Source organism: Lutjanus erythropterus, chromosome 14 (genome assembly GCF_056507025.1).
Source record: "Lutjanus erythropterus isolate fLutEry1 chromosome 14, fLutEry1.hap2, whole genome shotgun sequence".
Lineage (NCBI taxonomy): Eukaryota > Metazoa > Chordata > Actinopteri > Lutjaniformes > Lutjanidae > Lutjanus > Lutjanus erythropterus.
This window is the reverse complement of record NC_139330.1, coordinates 11,973,590-11,995,276: the sequence shown is the minus strand read 5'-3', so window position 1 is coordinate 11,995,276 and position 21,687 is coordinate 11,973,590. Positions and strand designations below refer to the sequence as shown.

At 41.9% G+C, this 21,687-nt stretch overlaps 1 protein-coding gene across 1 annotated transcript in view; it reads right to left on the bottom strand.

Annotated features, from left to right (window-relative positions):
- LOC146315238 (cadherin-23-like) overlaps positions 1–21,687 on the bottom strand; it is a 149,880-nt gene that overhangs the window by 58,989 nt on the left and 69,204 nt on the right. The window contains exons 6-9 of the mRNA XM_084736542.1: positions 10,316–10,510; positions 8,772–8,900; positions 6,167–6,205; positions 3,043–3,121 (exon numbers count right to left, since the gene is read on the bottom strand). Of these exons, the coding sequence (XP_084592668.1) occupies positions 3,043–3,121; positions 6,167–6,205; positions 8,772–8,900; positions 10,316–10,510 (442 nt within the window). The remainder of the gene's footprint in view (positions 1–3,042; positions 3,122–6,166; positions 6,206–8,771; positions 8,901–10,315; positions 10,511–21,687) is intronic.

Genomic DNA, 21,687 nt, shown 5'->3' with positions numbered 1-21,687 from the left:
ACAGAGACATATGCGCAAGTACACATGTACACACACGCGCGCGCTTAGAAAATGCCTCATTTGACAACCTTACCCTCCCACCTTTATCTCCTGGCACTGCATCACCCTTCAACTTCCATTATCTATCAAACTTATAATGATTTTATCAAGCCTACAGGCTCCATCTCCATAAGGGCTTAGTGCGGCGCTATAACTCTTGATTTTGCAACGACTGGGAATACATCGCACCACCTAATTAATGTCTTTTTAATGCTCTTCTCCTCTAGAGCTTAACTCAGCCCTTCAACTTTGCAACAAACACAGCACACACAACAATACAACATGTGGCAACAGACGGTAAGTAAGACTGAGTAGGTGTGTGCACTGAATGGGAGCAGAGTGTTTATGGAGAGCTCCATGGAGAAGTGGGCTGGGCTGTGGACTGTGCACACATGCATTACAGCACGGATACTGGCAAATAATACATGAGTGCGCACATGCTCACATGCGTGCACACACACACGGGGTCAAATTCCTCCGTTCAGCTGTGAGGTCAGGCGGTGACTCAGCAGATGGCAGAACAATGAATATCTTCATCACCCAAAATTCCCATGATGCGCCAGGTTTATCAAGCAGGGCCAGCCCTTATCAGCCAGCTGGCAACACTGGAGGCACCAATGTCCTTCCATCCCAACCATTCTGGGCTCGACAGGGGGCACGCAGAGTTTAAAGGATACGCTGCACACACGGCTGTAATCCTCCCAACTGGTGTTTATTTTCACCACGCAGATCAATGTTTCAGACCTGCAGGATCTTGGAGGGATTGTTCGTCCTTCAGGATCGAAACGTTGATTGTGGTGCAAATAAACACCCTACGGGGGTATTAAAGCCGTATTACATCAGCGCACGGGCTGCGGAGTCAAAAGCATTTGTGTTTTTTATCTTTATAGGAATATGGAGGTTACCAGGAGAAGCAAGAAAAAAAAGAGAGCTAACTCTTAAAGAAAAACAGGCCTCTACACATCATGTGTTGACAACAACAAACAGGAGACATTCAGATTAAATAAGTGAATACCAGCTGAACAAGAGGTAATTTTCCTGCAACACTAATATCAATGATAAACTCACATTTGGTAGCTTTCACAAATAACTATACTGTTAATACCCAGATTTGGGTAAGAGGTCAAACTAAATAATTTCCCAATCATTTAAGTGTATACAAGATATTTGAATGTTAAATTAGGACTACAATTCAAATAAGTTCTGTGACTTTCTTTTGTTATCTTTGATGCTCTTTTAATTCTACATGTACTGGTGTGGCAGCCATGTAATGGTCAAACAAACAAATTAATGCATCACTAATTATGATCCAGTAATATAATCAGTGTTGGGCAGTAGCGGCGTTACTAGTTTAACTACATTTCTCAGTAACTTGGTCGTAAAGTTGCTGTTTTCTACATCAAATAGCTTTTCAGTAGTGAAGCTACTTTAGTGATCAAATAACGTGGTAGCGTCCACAGAAGCTACATTTCCCCACGCATTTCTAAACCTTAAATGCATCTCTTCCATGTGACGTCAGGTACCTGCCCTCCTGCTGATGGCTTTCTGACTCAAACTCATCAAATAGCTTTGATGTAGTTAAGCTACTTTTGTCATTTTATTGTAGCTTAGCTTGCTACATTTCTCTGGTGGGTAGCTTCAGTGTAGTGAAGCTTCACTGAATGTAGAATAACTTGTAGCTGAGCTCACTACATTTTCCATGTAGCTTGCCCAACACTGAATATAATATATATTATTCTGAAATGGGTCGATCTGCAGAATGAGTATTTTCACTTTTGTTACTTTAGTTATATTTTAATGCTAATACTTCTGTACTGAGTTTGAGTGCTGGGGTTTTTCTTGTTACACTGTGGTATTACTACTTTTTTATACTTAAAAGATCTAAGTACTCCTTCTACTATTGAAGGTATGTTTAATAAAAGCTCTACAAAGTTTTTCCAGACTTTCCAGACTTTTCCAGACTTGAGACAATCTGAGAGTTATCGAGGAATGCTCTCTTAAGTGTCACTTAAGTGTCATTAAACAAAAACGCTAAATGTTCAGCAAGTAACATTGCTCAAAGATTTAGAGTAAGTGCAGTGTGGTTGTGCGTAAACATGAAACGGACAGGCTGTTACTCCCCAAAGCATCATTTCTGTCATTAAAAGTTTGTACTAAATAGATTTCTTCATCCTGCAAACTTACCAAAGGGATTTGGAATCATTTACGTATTTTCACATCATTATACTGATAAGGCAAAATAACAAGATACTTGTCGAACAGCGACAATCCAAGGTATGGACCAACACCAAAATCTAACTTAGAGCTCCTTGCCCCAAGGTAAATCTGTCCACCAAGTTTCATGGAAATCTGTTCATGAGTTTCTGAGATATCCTCCTGGCAGACAGACAGACAAAGTAACTGGCAGGCACAAACATCACATCCTTGGCAGAGGTAAGAAAACTCAGTTCAGGAGTATTAAAAGCAGGATCACTGCTATAGCCTTATCAGCGCCGTGCAAACTGTAGCTTCCTCTCACCTTCTTTAAAGTCAAACTCTCCGGTATAGTTACACCAACAAGATTTTTAGGAGGAGGCTCAACATAGTGGTCATTAAGCACCAACACTTCTCATCTCAGCAGATTTGACCCAAACCGCTTGTGTGACACATCTAATAAAACAATCGTAACAACAAGAGTAAGCACCGAGAAGAAAATCATGAAATCACCCTCTTCTGCCGAAGGTGAAATTTGTCACTCTGACGAACCGTAATCCTGTTTTGATGGCACGAGCCAACTTGTAAATGATAACACTAACTGACGGCTGACTTCCGCACAACTGCACCAAACAGTGATTAATAAGTGCTTACGGGTGAGCCTATTCTCCATTTCTGAGGCGCTGCTCTCTGCTGTTATTGACTGTTGTGCTTGATGAGACTTGTCTATTATTGCTGTGGGATTATGATAAGAAGTGATCGATTCCCCTCTCTGTGCTGTGGATGTCAGATTGATTATGTGACTCAGACCTGAGATGATGGTGTAGCCGATGCCTCTCGGTCGGCCGAGATCCTGGTCAATGGCTGTTATCTTCCGCACTTCATATCCCTGCAGAGAGACACACACAAAACATACTGCATAAGCTGCATGTAATCTTTCACAGTCGCATTTTTAAGCATTTTCTACGGTAGTTTCTGCTTTAATCTGACCTGCTACAGACAAGACATCTTGTATCACAGTAAACTGCTATCAGCAAATTGAATCAGATTCCTATTTTATGGTTTTTGTCGTCTAACACAGTATGTGCACAAAATTATGTTAAAGGTCCAGTTTAAGATTTACAGGGATTTATTGGCAGAATATGGCAGAAATTACAGTGTTGGGAGGGTTATTCCACTATATACTATACTATAATACTACATATAAGTAAGTAAGTTCCACTACAGATTCCTGAATTTATCCACTGAAATGTAATTTGTTACATATTTCATTCGTTTATGATAAGACTTTATTAAACCCTGAAGGGAAATTCAGGTGTCATAGCAGCGAAAGCAATGAGAATGAAACACAGATAAGGAACAATTAAAGAATAGAAATACGGGCAAATCTAAGCTAGTAAGGATAGACTAGAATGCAGTCGACACTTTAACACTTTGAGAAATGACTTTGCTGGAGAGATCTACTGTTCTCACTAGGTCACACAGAGCTGCTCACACACGTCACATCTATCAAACGAATCTCATGTGAATTGTGTTGAATAAACAGATTATATTTGTGGCTGATTAGCAAAACATAGCAGTAAATTGGGTAAGCTAATTAGCCAGCTAGGTAACCAAACTAACAAGCAAATTATGTCAAATTTTACTTATGTATACCTCAAATGCACAAATCGCACGATGCCTCAGAAGCTTTGCAATCTGTACAGCGTATGACACTCTCTGTCCTTAACATTGGAACCACATTAGCGTGACAAAAGAGAACTTAAAGTTACGAAATGGTGCTTCTTCAAATTAGAGATGGAGTCTTGATTGTATTGATGAAGAAAACAGCTCTTGACCATGTGTGTAGGTAACATGTTTACAAAAATGCATTCCTGACAGGAATCAGCTTTTGTGGCGTGTGGAAGTTGCACTGCACATGCAAAAATTTTAAACAAACTTTTATGGACTTACTTTTAATTAAATTGACCTTTTTTTAAAAAAAAATATATATATATATATCTTAGGAACTTGATTTTATCGTAATTTACTTGTTCGTATTACTAGTATCATTGAAATAAGGATTTTATTATATTTTAACTGTTTTTCTATTTTCCTTTACCTGTGTGTTTTCTCTATTCTCTTGTAAAACAGTGTACTGTAAAACAATTTTAACCCAAACAATGATCTACAATGTGTACAAATCTCACAAGAGTTTTGCAAATCTTCTAGACACAACCTTCACTCGCTGAGGAGGCAGAGTAGGATGAAGAGCCAGCACAGGTGTATTAACTGGACACAGCCACACAGCGAGAAGCAGCAGCTCTTCTCTGCATCACGAAACGATGCCTGGTGCAGCTCAACTATTCTCAACCTATAGGCCAGCGCCTGCTCGTGGGGTACAGGGGCACTGGTACCACCCAGTGGTTAAATAAAATTACAATTATAAGTTTTGTTTGTGTTGTTAATTTCCAAAGCTAGTTATTTTTATATAGAAATATGTACATTCAGTGTGTTAATGTGGTCAAATCTGGTCACAGCCCAGTTATTTTTTTTTTTTCTGCTTTTTTTGTGAACGTGGTCATCAGAAATTTTTCATAAGCAGAAATGGACCTTCAATCACAAAAGGCTGTGAACCCGTGGTGTAGCTGTTCTGTCCAGGTGGAAACAGTAGACTTAGAGTCAAAATACGGCTTAACTGTGACTCCGGTAGGAAACCAAGAAAGAGAAATGAAAACAGCAGTCCCCAGGGAAAATCAACAGGGTTTTGCAAGTATAATAACGTTTCCAGCATAGATACCCATGATCCGGCACTTTTGAATGAATGAGCACTTTTCTGCCACAAAACACACCAAATTTCCTAACATAAGAGCACTTACACGAGTATTTCCACGCTGGAAAGAAAAACAAAACAGTGAACAGCAATAAACAATGTAAAAAAAATGGTTAAGAGCATCATGGCACACAAATCAAATATTTGTTTTTCATTGTAGAGTGTGTTTTCAGCCTTTCATTTGGGGTTTATTTACCCTTTCATTGTTTCAAAACTCTCCAGCGGCGCCAGTGAGTCCGCAACAAAACCACAGTATGACAGTTGAGAAAAAAAAAAAAGAAAAAGAGAAAGAAAGCTGTTTGAAAAGTCTTTGATCCACTGAGCTTTCTCAGCCTTCGTGCCTCAATCAGACACGGTGGTGATACTTAAAAACCCCTGTGCTGCACAGAGAGATGGTGAGACCCTCCCTACTTTCCAATTTCCTTCCTCCTCTCCTCCTCCCACCCCTCCTTCCCTCCCTCCCTCCCTCTTAGCTCGCTCACTCACACCCAAGCAAGCTGCCTCCCATTGATCCTGCAAATTGTGTCTAAGGCGTGTTTATGCTCCATTTCTGCCAAAGCATCTCCTGTCATTGACCAATTACAGCAGAATCAATTACAAGCCTTTTAGAGAGACTGATTCACACCAATCACTAGCTGAGAGGGAGACACACACACACACACACAAACACACACACATACACACAGAAGATTTAGGGACAGACTGGGAGAGAAATAAGAGACGGGGGGAAAAAAACGAGTGAGGAGAACAAGTGATGCTGAAGTAATATGAGCAATATTCTCGGGCTGTCCGCACAAGTGGAATATGTTCAATCAACCGTCAAAGATACAATCCCCACTCCTGCAAACACACACACACACACACACACCAGTACATCTCCCCAAACCAAACTCAACCCCCGCCTCCTCTCTTGCTCTTCATCCTTTCATTTCTAGCTATACAGTGCATTACCCCCCCAACCCATTCTCCTTTTCTCTCTTTCTCCTCATTGATTTGACAGCCAAATTGTGTTTGTCCTAGAAGGAGCTTAAACGTCAGTCCAAGCAGCATGGATTCACAGCTATAACAGCTGAAAACCCTGCCCTGTGATTTCATCTGAAAAAAAAAAATATTTTCTCCTACTCCTTTGTCAAAGTTTTCTACGGATGACGGGTTGATTGGCTGGAGAAAAAGAGAAAGACAGACACAGAGAAACAAACAGGAACTGAGAGAGACAGAGGCAGAATAGAGGGTTTCTTTTTTCTTTTTTTTTTTTCTGTACGCGTGTGTGTGTGAGCGTGAGCGTGTGCACTCACACCTTTGAGAAATGACCTATGACAGGGATCCAAGTTTGATTCCCCTTTACGTGTAAATGTCATGGGCCTTGAGAACAGTTGACACTCGCTCCGTCACTGTACGCCCTCGGCTTATCACCGCCCAACACTGCCTAATGGAAATGACACATGCCTGTTAGAATAGCGCATGAGGGCATTGGAAGTGTGTGTGCATGCACATGTGTGTGTGTGTGTGCGTGCACTGTTGGCCTGCATTTCTCTGTCTGACTTGAAGCACTGTTGTTATCCTGTCTGTATCTGTTGTGGGGTCAAAGGGGCTCAGCAACAGATTTTGGCTTGCACGCCTGCCCTAACCTCCTCCCACAGTGTTGCAGTAACAGGATTATACGCTGCCCCCTACTGTCAGAGGCAGGAGCTACAACACTCCGAGGCAGTATTACCGAGGCTTAGCGCTGCTCAGCTGCTGTGAGAAATCTGGAAGCCACTCACCAATGTCAACTTTGTGATCCAACGTAACGCCACTCTTTTTAACTGTCTCCTCTTTATTCCATCCATAAAATTTCCCCTCTCTCCTTTCACCTTTGTTCCATCTCAACACAACATTGGGCCTCATTCACTAATATCATCATTTTTTCACCCAAAATGCGGTACGGTGAAGGGAAGTGGCGTGTGGCTGCTCTGATCTATAGGTTAAAGCTCCACCAATGCCCATATAAGGACTTTTCTGTCGACACACAGAAAAGTTGAGAGAGAAGTCAAAAATTCCCCAAATAAAAGACTAAAGACGGTGGAGCTGTGTCAGCAGTTTCGCCTCCGATGCCATCTCCTATCTCAGAATCAGGTAAGCTGTTTTTTTTCCAGAATCAATACAATAATTATTTTTTGTAATTTATTTACAGATGCAGCAACTACACACGGAGGCGTGCGCCCAGGCCCCGCGCAGCTACCCCTCTTCTGATCTCAGATGCCGTCCTAGACAACCCCAGAAATTAAAGGAGCAATATTAGAGCATGCAAAAATGAATACAGAAGTACAATTAACAAGTTGGAACTATAGATGGTTTACTGCAGGAGCACAGGATGAGCACACCATCGTAAATCAACAATATTGATTTTTGATTGATTTTGATTTTATGATTTATTACAATGAATATACTGCAGACCTCTCCCTAAATACTAATGGAGGGCGCCATGTTGAACCGTTCCTACCATAGTCCAGAACAGAAAAACCAAACACTTGCTCTAAATACTGCCTTTTACGACCTCTTTTCGTGGTCATTGCAGCTTCTCCTACACGTTTGGTGGGGGAGGGGGAGTAAAGCGGTATTGAGTTGGTTGCAATCTACAAACTCCCCGCTAGATGCCACTAAATCCTACACACTGGTGCTTTAAGAGTGGTTGGTGAATCAGGCCCATTCTCTTTCTCTTCATACACCCCCCCCCCCACACACACACACACACACCCTCCTCTTCCTCCTGTTATGACCTTCCTGGTGACAGTTGATGAATCAGAGAGTCGGGGAGACACCGGGCGTCGACTCCGTCACGCCCCGTTAATATGCATGCAAATGTAGCACTTGACATTTCTACTACGGCGCGTGCGTGCCGGGGACGAGGGATGTGCGGCTGGGTGGGTGTTTGAGTGGGAGAGGGCTGGGTTGGGTGAGTCGGGGGGAGAGGCTTGGGGAGAGGCAGGATGAAAAGTGATAGAGAGAGAGAGAAGAGAAATAAGGACGGACAGTATTATGCCCCTGTGTGTAATTCCCTCTCTACGAGTGGAAACATCAATAGCTGGACCATTAGCCACCTGGGAGGCGAGTTTAGAGGCTGAGTCAGGGGAGTGAACATAATGGTGTACAGGGAAACAGACACTTAGTGTATTAGATACCCATTACAAACCTACGCATGATAAAGACAAAAGTAAGGTCATGGTGAGACTACCAATACCCAGAAATCATACTTCACACACACATGCAGCACATGAACTAGCATGGCGAGATAAATCCTCCAGCCCCAGTGACCTTTGCTGGAGGCCTTGCATCCCTGAAGCAGGACTGTAAATCTCACGCAGTAATTACAGCCTCCAACACCTGCAGTGCTGTATGTAGGGGGCCCCGGGCTCAGTTTGGGTGTGTGCGTGTGAGTTCCTTGGGGGGTGGGGAAGGCTCAGGCGTGAGGATGAGAGGTGAGGCATCCTGGCCTGATAATAACTCAGGCCTCCAGTTTTTTAACCATATTTCTCTTGCACCTGTTCCAAATACCTCCTGAATAATCAAAGAGGCGTATGAACATGGGACAGGAGAAGCTGGGGATGAGCAATGCGCTGAAAGATAAGTGGAACATGCTGGCAACAGAGAAGGATGGGAGAGGAAGAAATGGACCAATTACAGGGTTTCACATAAAAGCTGCATGAATAGGATACAGTGTGATGTCAAGCTGGATTGCATTACTGACCAGAGGAACGTCCTCCTCGATGTTGGTACTGTAGGGCAGATTGGTGAAGATGGGGTCCATGTCCTGGACATCGGTGATGCTGATAGCTAAGTTGGCGAGCCGGGACAGAGGCCTCAGTTTGTCTTGATCCTGATCAAAACAGAAACAGGAGATCAGAATATGTGTGTGCATTCATTTGACTGTGCTAAAGCAGAAAGTGGTGCAAACAAATTTTCTCTTATTTCAGTTTCTTCTCTTTTTTTGCTAGGACCCACTGATTTTTGAGATCCTTACTGTTTTCTTATTTTTGGCCTCAGGTAAGAGAAAAAAAGTGATCAAGAGCCCTCTTACCATGATCAGAAAAACAACCCCCAAAAAACTGATGTTGTCACTGTCCACAAATTGACTGTCCAATGCAGGGACACGTAAGTTTAAAATATTTGAATTTATTCTTTATTGTATTTATTGTCATTTGTGTCTATAAAACTGTCAGTGGAGTACCAGCGAAAAGCGGTGACAGACTGAGGAGAGTCAGCTGGCCGGGTGACTGGTGTCAAATTAGAGCCAGAGCTGTAAGGAAATACTCAGTTTCTCGTTGTTTAGGTGACCGAGCCCTGACAGGCTAAACAAAAAATATTAAGCGTTTCCCCAAACATTACTGCTTTGGAGAGTTACAGAACATTAGGGCTTGAACAAACAAACAGTTAAAGAATCAGAATTGGCTTATATGCTCCTGTAAAGCACTTTGAATTGCCTTGTGTCTGAATGCTGCTATATAAATAAACTTGCCTCGCCAATGAGAATTTCAACAAAAGACACTGGTGTCTAAAAACCATACTGACATGAAAAGAGGCAGAGGAGAAAACAGCTGGGGCAGTGTGGGTTGGGAATCAAAGCCACTTTGGCCGCAGGGCATAGAAATTTTTGAGGGGCATAAGGGCAAACTAAGAGGGCACGGCAGCCATCACGTGGTCATTGTGTCCACCGTGCAGCTCCTGCCCTGGTGTGCACACACAAGGAATTTGAAAAGAGTCATATTTTACAGGTCTTCTCACATCTATTTCTAGCTTCACAAATTTGCTGCTTCTATCTATTTTGTATCATTTAAATTCAATATTTTAGAGGTTTTAGGCTGCTGGTCAGACCAAAAAAGTAATTTTAAGACATCTCTGGAGCCCAAAAACTGACGTAATGTAATCAAAGGATATCAGACAGGTAAAAAATAGAACTAAAAATAGAACCAAATACATTAATCAGTAATAATCTGGTTCTTTTGAGCAGTACTGATGCTCTGGACAATCAAGTTTATTTAACAGTACATTGATTTCACTACTGCTCAACCATTTTTGTTGGCATGTGCCAGAGTATTTCCACGTGCCTATGTTATAAACAATCAATTGGCCACGCCCCTCCAGTTTATGATCAAGTGGGATTCATCATTCAGCACATCTGGAGATGATATCTTTGGAAAAGATTTCTCTTAACAGAAAATTAAGAGAAAATATATGAGAAATTCAAGAAAATGCTGCTGCATGAGGCCTGGTGTCTGTTATGTGTGCGCTGACCGTGGCGTTGACAGTGAGCTGGTAGGCTGAGGTTGTCTCATAATCCAGGGGTCTGATGACGGTGACGGTGCCTCGGGCTCCGTCGATGGCGAAGAACGGGGAAGGCGGCTGGAAAGAAAACAGCACGCTGCCTCCGGTGCCCTGGTCTGGATCCGTGGCGTTCACCATGAACACTGATCTGCCCACCGGTGTGTTCTGAAAGACACAGTTGAGCAGACAGACACACACAGACAAGTGTTGAGCACTGACTATAGGCAAACAGCAAGATAAACATGATTTAAATACATGCCCTGATTTACTCTGGAGCAGAATATGTTTTCTGGCATTACAGCCACACAGAAATATTCAGGATTAATAGACAACTGTTGAAGTAGAGACTGAACTTATGACCTTCATATGTGGTTTACACAGAAGTCTTATCTAAATACATAGCCACAGAGGACAATTCAATGCAGTTATAATTTTTGGAACACAATGCCCTAGTTGAGGAAAGTATGTGAATTAGAGTGAATGTGTATATTCTTCCCCTGCAGCTACTCCTCCGAACCATGGCTGCAAATAGCAACGCATTCTTGTTCAAACTGGATAAATAAAGGCGATGATGGTAACGGCACACGCGGTCTGTTTTTGTTATTTACCATACTGGATACCAAACGGACAAGAGAGGGAAAAGGTGAAATCATCTGCCGCTGGGTTCTGTACTTCTCCCTTAAAGGAAGAGACTCCCACAAAATGACACATCAGTCATCATTCACTCACATCAAAACATCCAGTGAGGTTTGTAAGACTGCAGCAGCCTTTTACCACACTTAGGGTCAGGACCCAAAGTGGGTCACAGACCTGTTTTGTTTGCTTTGTGTCTCTGTCAGTTAGTGACTAGTGTGTTGCGAGCTAGATAACATTACACGTCAGTATTACCTCCTATCTCCACCGCAAGCAAGTCAGATGTGTTTTTCACTCACACATCTCACACAACAGAAACACTTTCATTTTTACCAGTGCAGCGGTCTGCATCAGCTCCGCGCGTCTCACGTCCAGCGAGGCTGGTGCTCTGTAGAAAGGCACTGGAAACATATCTGATCCACATTTTGTAACACAGGCGGAGAAGACTGTGCTCCGCAGGCTGCGATAAGCTCACTCTGCTCTGGTTTAATCCCACAGACTCTCCCTTCATTTCACCCAGCGGCTGGTAAACAAGACACTCAAACTTCTTGGACTTTTTCTGCAGTGTTTTTGTGGGAAAACTGTACATTTACTGCCACTAGAAAACTTCACTGATACACTCTGATAAGCTCTGCTCACCAACACCTGTCTGCAGTGCTCTTTTTTTCCCATCTCTCTTTTTCTCATACACACACACAGACACACACACACACACACACACACACACACACTGCAGTGCTTATGCATCATGTTGGTGGAAAATAAATCAGGAACATGCACACATATACTGCACAGAGAAATTGGCTGTTCATGTGTTGCTGGACGCTTTGAAATGCAAAGACAATACAGAGCCTACATATAGACAGACACCTGTAATTTTTGTAAGTTTGGGTCCCGAGAGACATCGAATTTCTCTTTTGGGTCTTGAGCTGAAAAAGTTAAGGAAACCCCTGGATGACAGTATTTGAGTTGGGTTGTGTGTCAGAACAGCAACGTTATAGATAATTATGCAAATGTTGGGAGTCATCCAGAGATTGTTTTACTACAAAACCAATGAACCATGCTGCACCATTTGTGGGAAATACGTTTTATGCTGCTATAAAAAACATGACATTTCTACTGAAAAGTTTAAAAAAAAGGCTGAGCTGAAACCACGGTGCTATCTCACTGCGTGGTGGGGTCCTACAAAGTTCACTGGAACCTCAACTGATAAGGGGTGGGAAAAGATAATGACCTAAATTTGAATTTTAAGCTGAACTTTTCTCATCACTCTTTGTGCACGGAGACAGTTTCAGAAGAGTGACCATACTAAGCTGGCAGCGGAGTTTAATTTGGGCGTCTCATTTAGGCAGAATGAAACACCCTTGTCTGTTGTTGTCTGCTTCACTTTGCGACTTCCTCAGAGATTTTACTCCCACTAAAGTGCAGCTTCAATCGCATGGGGATATCCTATTGTCAGAAAATATTTGTCGCACCTTCTTGTCTGTGAAGATAAGCCTTGCATATCAGCGTTGCCCCCCAAAATTGCCTTGGGTATCTAAAACCTGAAAGCTAAGAAATATTGACTGGGCAGAAAGGCTGCATGACGCCGTATCAGAGTCCTGTTTGTCTTGGTCATGGTCATTGTCCAAACCTGGCAAAAAGTGGTAAGAAACACAATCCCCAGGTACTGCAGAGCAGCTTTTCTGTAAGTTTAAGGAAAATCCCCATTAATTGGAATTTTATCTTAAAACAGCCACACACACAATTAATAAGAAATGAGAATGCCTACAGATACAAGAAGACGGCAGGAGGTATTCCAGGTATATTACTGGAAAGAAATGCCCCTGTTCTCTCCCTCTCTTTGTCATTTCACACACTCACCTGCATGCAAACACACAGTTGAGAGTGTGTGGCCTTGTTTACTGCAAGGGGAGAGTGTGACCACATGGGGAGGTCATGGTGTTGAACCAAGCTGGGCCCTGAGCCAAAACTAAAGTGACACAGTAAGAGAGCAGTTGACCCCACAGTCTGTCTGCATGGGTGTCAGGGGAGTGTGAAGGTGTATTTGCATGTGTGTGTGTGTATGTGTGTGTACATACTACCTTGTGCTATTGTCTTGCTGTGTCACTGTCTATAAAACGCTGTGTGTTTGTGTGTGAATGCTTGAGTTGGAACATGTGTATGCTTGTTTGCGGGGTGAGACTGTGTCTGTGGACATATGAGTGTATGTATTTGCAATTTGTGTAGCAAAATGGGTGGTTGTGTGACTTATACCTGTTGACCCACTGCCTTACTCTGAAGGACGCGGGGGCATCACCCGGATAACACAACAACATAACAGCAAGGTAAGGCTAACTGCCTCTGTCTGTATGACTTTACATTACAGCCGCTGTTGCACACACACTTCCCCAGTCTCTCTGCTTCAGACATCCTTCTCGCTCGATTTCCCTCCTTTAACTTTCTTCCCCCATTGGTCCCTACACATGCATGAGCAACGCTGGAAACTGGTCCGTCTAACCAGATTAAGCCAGATTGCCACATGGGGATTGAGGGACAGAAAGAGCAGAGAGATCCGAATGGTGTAGCTGCAGGGGGAAGACGAGGAGAGCAACAGATGCTGGAGAGAGCAACAGATATCACAGGGCTCAGTTTCCCAGACTTGGAGTTGATTCACAATTTGTGGGAATTATCATATTTTGCATCATAACTTTAATGTCACAATTCAAATCATGACAATGTGACATTTGTTGGGTCTTTAATAAATAAATAAGTTTTATTTAATCTGGAGAACAAGATTTGTAGGTAAGAGCATCTCTATAGCGCTACAGTACTTCATTACAATACTGTTCTGTCACACATCTTACCTTTATTAAAAAATTGCGGTTCAGGTGATTTGGAAATTGTGCAGCCCTGGTTGGAACCCTTCTGATATATGCAGACAAGGTTGCAGGTGACTGCTGTGACTAATTTATTGAATGTTTATGTATTTTAGATTAAAATAGGCAAATTTGAAAGTCAGAATTGCTACTTAACCCTGTTGAACCCATAGTGCCTCAGGGTGTCCATTTTATATTTCACTATAGCACCTGGGAGCGCCTGTTATTTTAAAATAACTCCCACTGCATTAAAACATTGAGGAAAGAAAGTCCTGAGCTTTGTGTTGTAGATATGTCAGGTTGTCATCTATAACCAGAACAGGATATTATACATCATAACGTTTAAATGTGTGATTTTTGGGAAAATCCTGCATAGTTTGGCTTTAAGTTAGGCGACAATTTTTCAGTGCTGTTGCTACAACCGTAAGGAAAAGCACTATGGGGATCAGTGTTAGAGAAGAAGACAAATATATAAAGAGCCACTCTTACAGACATTTTTTTACATCAGGCATATTGATACGAAATAGTCGGGTATACACAGGTTTTACGATGCACAACAGCAGCACACTGAATCTGTTTGACCTGACAGAAACAGAACTTTAATTAGCATCATTGGTAACAACTGTGTTTATCCTACTATTTCATGTCAAAATGCCTGCTGTGGAAAACGTCTATTATCAAAGTAAAACATCTCTCTTGGGGAAAAAAAAGGGAAATTATCAGAACAACAGTAACCAGACTGAACAGATTCCTTTGCTCTGGTCACATAAGCTCCAGTGCAGCACTTCAAAGTCAAACTGAAGTAAACCTCATCGATAGTTAGTGAGTGAAGGAACAGAGTTACTAATCCACTCCCCCGCAACAATAACTGCATTTGAATAAACATCTAAGCTGCGTTTCTCTGATATATTTATTATGCTTGTCAAGTTGTCTGCATACGAGAGAACTGGAAACACCTGTAAAAGGTACCCCACAGCCTGCAGCATGACACCGGAGCACAGGCACAAATTAAATGGATAAAAATACACAAAATCAAACTCTAGGTGAATGAATTAAATATTCCTGTTTGTGCTTGTTTGTGCATGTGCACTTGTATACCTGTATGTGTGTCTGGCATGGGTGTCTGCTTTATCAACTTTGCTTTGATGTCAAGGAGGCAGTTTGACAGTTGAGCATTAGGTGAATGTGTGTGTGTACCTCTTTTTGCAAAGAGGAAGAGTGTGTGCGGATGAGATCTGGATGTGTGTGGATAAAGTGTGTGATATGACGTATCCTTTTCCTCCCCTAAAGCTCGACAGTTTCTATCTCTCTCCACACAGCAGCCTGTGAAACAATGACTCATTAACACCGCCCAGTGTCAAATGCCACAAGGTTCAGTAAATAGAGTCACACACTTGAATAAGTAAACACACACACACACACACACACACACACACACACACACACACACACACACACACACACACACACACACAAACACCAGTTTTGATCTCCCAGATTTGACAGTGCCACGGTGTTCAAAGCAGTTCAAGCAACAACAGTTCAAAGCTTTGCTGAGAAGCACAGATGACCAACTCTCAACGGTATGTGCCAGTGTGCCAGTGTGGTACTTCAGAGGTTGGCAGGCTGGGCTGTGTGCAGGTGAAGATCATCTTTGAGCAGCTATTAGACTCTGGAGGCTCTGATGCCTGCTAACAGAATCACAGCATAACCATTACCCATTCACCTTACTCATTCTTATCTTCTTGTTTTCCTCTTATCCTGCCTGGAAGGCTTTCAAGGTCAAAACGCGCCGTTTGCATAAGCGGTGCATTTCATTCCCAAGAAAAAAACAATGAGACAACCTATTTAAGTAGTTGCTTTGCGATCATGAGCCACTTGTGATGAATTTATCTGCATTCAAGTGGCCTGCATACAGAGAGCACTACAACCTGTCTGGTAATCTGCTCCTTGCAGCTCACTGTGGAGCTCATTGGAGAGTAAAGAGCCATCAGATGTATAGCCTTCTGCTTGGCCTTTTGTACCTTCCACTGGGTCTCAATAGCCTCGCTATCAGGCCATTGATTGGACCAGTGTGATGCCGATTAGAAGTCAATGTGGGTGACCAGGCGCAAAATGCTAGGCAGTGATTCCTTCTGCTTTATTATCCTATAAGACAGTCCAATTACTTCTTCGTGAACAAGTCACACAATAAACAATGCCCAGCAAGCACTGGCGAGACCAGTGGCTGCTCAACTGGGTCCCACTACAAGCCACTTGAGATGCACAATATGTGTCAGAGACCTATTCATTTAAGTGCAAAAGCCATTTGGTTAGCTATGGTTTATATTCCTGCATATGTGCCTTGACAGTGCTTTGTAGCTTTTAAATAAATGGTGGATATTTCCTATGGGAAGCAGAATGTTAAGTATGTGAGACAGTTAGAGAGGGATGAAGGGAGTTCCCTGCTGTGTCTTATCTGAGGTGCACCGCAGGAATTGCCCTCTTCTCCATCTGAGAGCTACTACTTATGGATGGAGAGGAGGAGAGACATACTGTAGAGTATACAGAGAGATTTAAAAGGAAGAGCACATTGACTATTCAGATGTTTTGTTGTGTTATAAACTATATTGAGCATTCATTCATATGTTGCCATTAATTTGCTCTTGATTCTTCATAATCATTTTCACAAATTCATTTGAGCCTGGATTGGATCATGCATGCACTTGCATGTGTGTGTGTGTGATCATCAGACCTGCAGCTCATCCGCAACTAATCTTACATACTACAGGACTGATCAGCCTAATTTTTTTGTGCACATTCATAACTGTATGCTGAGGGAGCTCTGTGATTCACAATTTTTGAAAAACCTTAAAAAACCTTTTTCTATGCCTACATGGCAGTGACAGCTGTGGCCACAGGCATTATGTTTTCTATTCATCTCATTCTTATGAACACAATGTCACAAAGACGCTTTGACTAAACACATTTTTGGCCATAACTCAAGATTGATATGCTAAAACTTACACACAAATATCTAATAGGATAAAATGATGAAGACATAACATTTTATATCCAAAAGGTCAAAGGTCAACTTCACTGTGACATCACAGTGTTCAGCTCTCCATCACTCCTCTGTACTCCTCTGTAAAAATAGTCTCGAAGGGAAGGCAGCATGTTTTCTCACTGGAAATTATTCACTGGAATCACACATATATAGTGATAACTCCCATTTAGTCAAAAATATATCTAATACTTTTTTTTTTTAATTCCTTCAAAGTCTTGTACAGACATGTACATAAACTGAAACGTGGCTGGTTGGTGGTTGCATACAGCTGTGAGTCAGTAATTCTTCTCTGCTGGTAGCACCTAGCACTTACGGTGGCATTGCCGTTGATGCTCCACCATCTGTTGCCTGGTAAGGATCTCTTCTAGTTGATACTGAAATACAAAAGCACCTTGTACTTAATTTACCCAAGTATTTTAACTTGGCTATTACAGTGCCAGTTGTTTTTTGTTGTTCATGATCCTCTTTTATTTGATCACCATTGAAATGTGTCCAGAACTTGATTAAAAGCCACCTGCAAGAAATTCAGTAGCCTGGACATGAATTACAGGCACACACCACTATAAACAAGGTCCCACAGTTCACAGTACATCATTAAAGCAAGAAATCCCTGAAGTCCAAGGAGTAGAGGTTCAAGGCAGAATGGTGTTGAGGCACAGATCCATGGAGGAGTGTAAGAAATTGCTAAATCAATTAACACACCCAGGAGCATGGTGAGCATCATTGTATAAAGCAAGAGGTCTGGAAGTGCCATGATTCTTCAGAGAGCTGGCCTTATAGCCAAAATCAGTAAATGGACAATGAGGGCATTGGTCAGGCAAGTGACCCAGTGGCTTTAACATGGCTTCAGAGGGGCTGCCATCTTTGCAGCATTTCATCCATCAGATCTTTGCAGTAGTGTGGCTGGATGGAAGTCAGACAACACAGTCAATGTTTGCCAAACAGAAATTAAAACACTGATGGCATGAGAGAAAAGATTTTCTGATTTGATGAGACAAAATATGTATTTTCTGGCCTGAATGCCACATCATGTCCTCACTGGTGAAAGCCACACTACACTTTATGAAGTGGTTAATACAACATTACTTCTGTGAAGTATGTTGCTTATGGCAGTGGTTTTCAAACTTTTTGTGCCCAAGGCACACCAGAGGGCAAGGCACACCTGCATTCATATCCATGCAAAATAGCCTCTATGACTAACACACCAGTTAATCTCGGGAACCAGTGGCTTATGGCGTGCTATGAGGACATATTCTTCACACAGGTAGAAGATTCTTGAAGAAAACCTGCTCCAAAATGCACTCAATTACATTACATTTCAGTTCTTGAAACACAGTACAGACAATACTGGAGACATCTTTGCACCCTTAATACACTCAGTCCTCATTGACAGAGATTGATGGATTTGCAAGGAAGAATGGGGGGCACTAAAGGGATATGGAGAAAGACCAACACAGAAGCTGGAATTGCTAAAGGAGTGATGTGTAAAACCCTAGTGATCAAAAATGAGCCATAGATGGTATATCAAATAGACTGAATCCCTATTTCATGCATTAGCATGATCTATGGTTGAAGCGAGCTGTCCCCCCCCCCCCCCCACCCTCTCCCCCGAGACTTGAAGCTCAGGCAGGTTACCTGCAGGCTGCAGGCACCCTGAATCTACAGGAGTGCAAGACGGGTACTACATTATATTCGGACACAGACGAGGACAAGTGATGCAAAAGTTCTACAATGTAACTTGATCAGCTGTTTATAAATGACAATTGCCTGTCAAATGTAAGGCTAAGCCAACTGCTCCAAAAATACACACTCTGGAGTTCACTGACTGCCTGTTTAACTGCCTACAAGACTCTGTTAATACATTGCTCAATTTAACAGTTATTAACATCTACTTCTTCTAAAAGATTATTAATAATTTCTTATGCCTCATAGACACCAAGTCATTTGGCATAACTCTGATAAATGTGAAAAGGGCAAACAAAAACAGATGTTCTGGAAATTTTAAGGGAGAACGCGCTGGCTGTAGCATTGGTGTTAGAGAAGCCAGTAGTTTGAAGATGACGTCATACAAAATCAACAATCTTGCAGAATGATGCACACTGAACAACCTACTGTTTAATGTCAAACTGACTGGCTGAGGTGGAGCAGGTGAACAGTTTTAGGTTCCAGGCAACCAACATCACAGAAAATCTGTCATGGACATCACACTGGTAAAGAAGGCTCAGAAACAGCTGAATGTCTTAAGGACACTTAAGACAGCCAAATTCCCATGCTAATTTATTAATTTGTTATTTTTCCAGAGGAGCAATAGGAACCATTCTGGCTGGAAAAGAAATAAACTGGCATAAGATGTGAACACTCCAGGATACAAGGACTCTGCAGCGGGTGATTAAACCCACCCACAACATCATCGGTACCCATCTACCAAGCATCAGGGCAAGGGCAAGTAAGGTGTCTACACAGAACCCAAAGAATACTAAAAGACGAATTCATCCTCTTTTTAAAAGATCTTTTTGGCCAATCTAATCAATCATTCAAAGAGGAAACTGTTAAAATTTCTTGATGTCTGATTACATATCATAGTCATTTTATGACATATGACTTAGCACAGTAGATATATAGTCATCCTTCTTTGTAGTTGTGATTTTGGGGAAGTAATATTTAAAGTAAAAACTGAGTCAGATTTCTTCCCAAACTCACTGCAGGCACAAAAGAAAGAAAAAAAATGTCAGAAGAAAGAAAATGAAAGACTACAAGTTGTAGGGAGATTGAGAAAAACAAAGACTGAAGACAGGCGGTGAGAGAAGAGAAAGAAAGTGAGAGCACATGAGTATATAAAGTCAAAGCCTGTCACTAACAGCCATGAGACATCTCTAATAAAGAAGGGAGAGCCTATTCGCTTTTAACTGTGCCTCTGCTGTATAATATGGTGGTGTTTGCCCTGCTGTCGCTGTCTTGGTTTAAGGCAGCAGCCGAGCGCCTGTCTCCTGCGGGCAAAATTTCAGGTTCGACATGACAAGGAGCCTTCAGGGCCCTGGAGAGTCGAGGCTAGCCAGACTTGCGGACTACATGGCCCAGCTTCTCTCTGGGACATTGAGGGATGTCAGGGGCTGAAGTCCACTGAGGGCTGGAGCTTTAAGCATAATGGATTCCAGTGGTTAAATGTCAGCTGCCTCTCCTCTCGGGAGTCCTTGAGGGAGTAGTCACCACCACAGTACACGATAATGTTCTGTCCAACAACAACTCAGTTTAATTCATTTATACATCAATCTAGTGATGGAAGGACTGAAGCCAATTCCGCTCAGACTGCAGTGAAAAGGCAAATTATGCTCTTCAGGTGCACAAGCTAAAAGCCCCAAATTAGTGTATGATTTGTTCCAAAAATTATGCAAATCACCCAAACAAAACTCTTGCAATGGTGAACTAAGTACAGTACTACTAAGACAGCAAGATATGAAAAATAGAAATTCAAAGATAGGAAGAATTTATAAACATCTTATAATGGTTGCATGTCTCCGTTACTCATTTAAAAAAAGGGGACTGCAAAAGTAGCACCTCTACTCTGCACTTTCCCTTCTCTCTAAGGAAATGTAGATTGGTCTCCATCAGCTATGGTGTTAATGCCATAATGCCTGTATTTTTTGAGCAGTGTGGAGGATAAACACGGTTCCATCACAGCTGGTTAATATTCTTCTGTTCATCTGCTAAGTGCATACTGGATGCATTCATTACCATTCTTGACAATCAAACTCTGACTAAGTTAATTCATCGACAAAAAAAAAAAAAATGACCTGAAACAGCCCTAAGTACTTTTTCGGATCCATGCCAGCATTTCTCTTCATGCTTAAGTGCTTAATTTACTCAGGGTTTGCTTATCTGTGATATTTATAACGGCACAGACACTTCATTGATTTTGTGCTCAGAAAATATCATGTATTCAAGCTGAAATTTTCTAATCAAAACAGATCATTGACGATAAGCAAAAGATGCTGTTCTGCTAAATACTGTAATGTTCTATTGATTGTTCCTGTGACAGAGTGAGCTCCTTTACCAACCAGAAGAGTGCACTTACTAGCGTGCAGATTCCCCGCCAAGCAAAAGATGGCGAAGCACCTACTGCAATGCCACCACAGCTGGCAGATGCAACCAGGGGAGATCTGCAAAATTCTGCCAACATTTACATGATCCCCACATACCTTGTCCTTAACTGGAGCAGGACTTAAAACTGAAGCAGCTGTTTATCACTTGTGGTGAGAAGTTAGCTGTCAATGGTTATATAAAACAGAGCATTCAAAAAATAAAATACTGCCTCACAGTTGTATGTCTCTGCCACATCTCTGTCTGTCCAGACTCACATAATGTTTAGTAAAGAATTTGAAGGAATTTAATATGGAACTTACCACTATTTTCACCTATAACTCAGAGGTAATTTAATCAAAGGTATTTGTTTTGGCAAAATGTAAGTTATCACTATACATGTGTGATTCAAGTGAATAAATTCCAGTGAGAAACATGCTGTTTTCACTTAGAGACTGATAGAGAGCTAAAGTTATATTAAGCAAATATGACAAGCAATAGGTCCAGTGTTAATGCACACACTCACATGCACACACACGCACACATGCAAATGATCATTATGCCTGGTGGGGATAACAATGCAATGGACTTAAAGATATGCTGGATCAAGACTCCACCTACGTTCTGTCCTGCCCCCTGTTAATTGAGTGAGAAGTGACACTCAAAAGTCAGTCTCTAGCATACCATTTCTGTTGTTTGAAGTCAACTTTTTGTTCTACTTGGTAAAA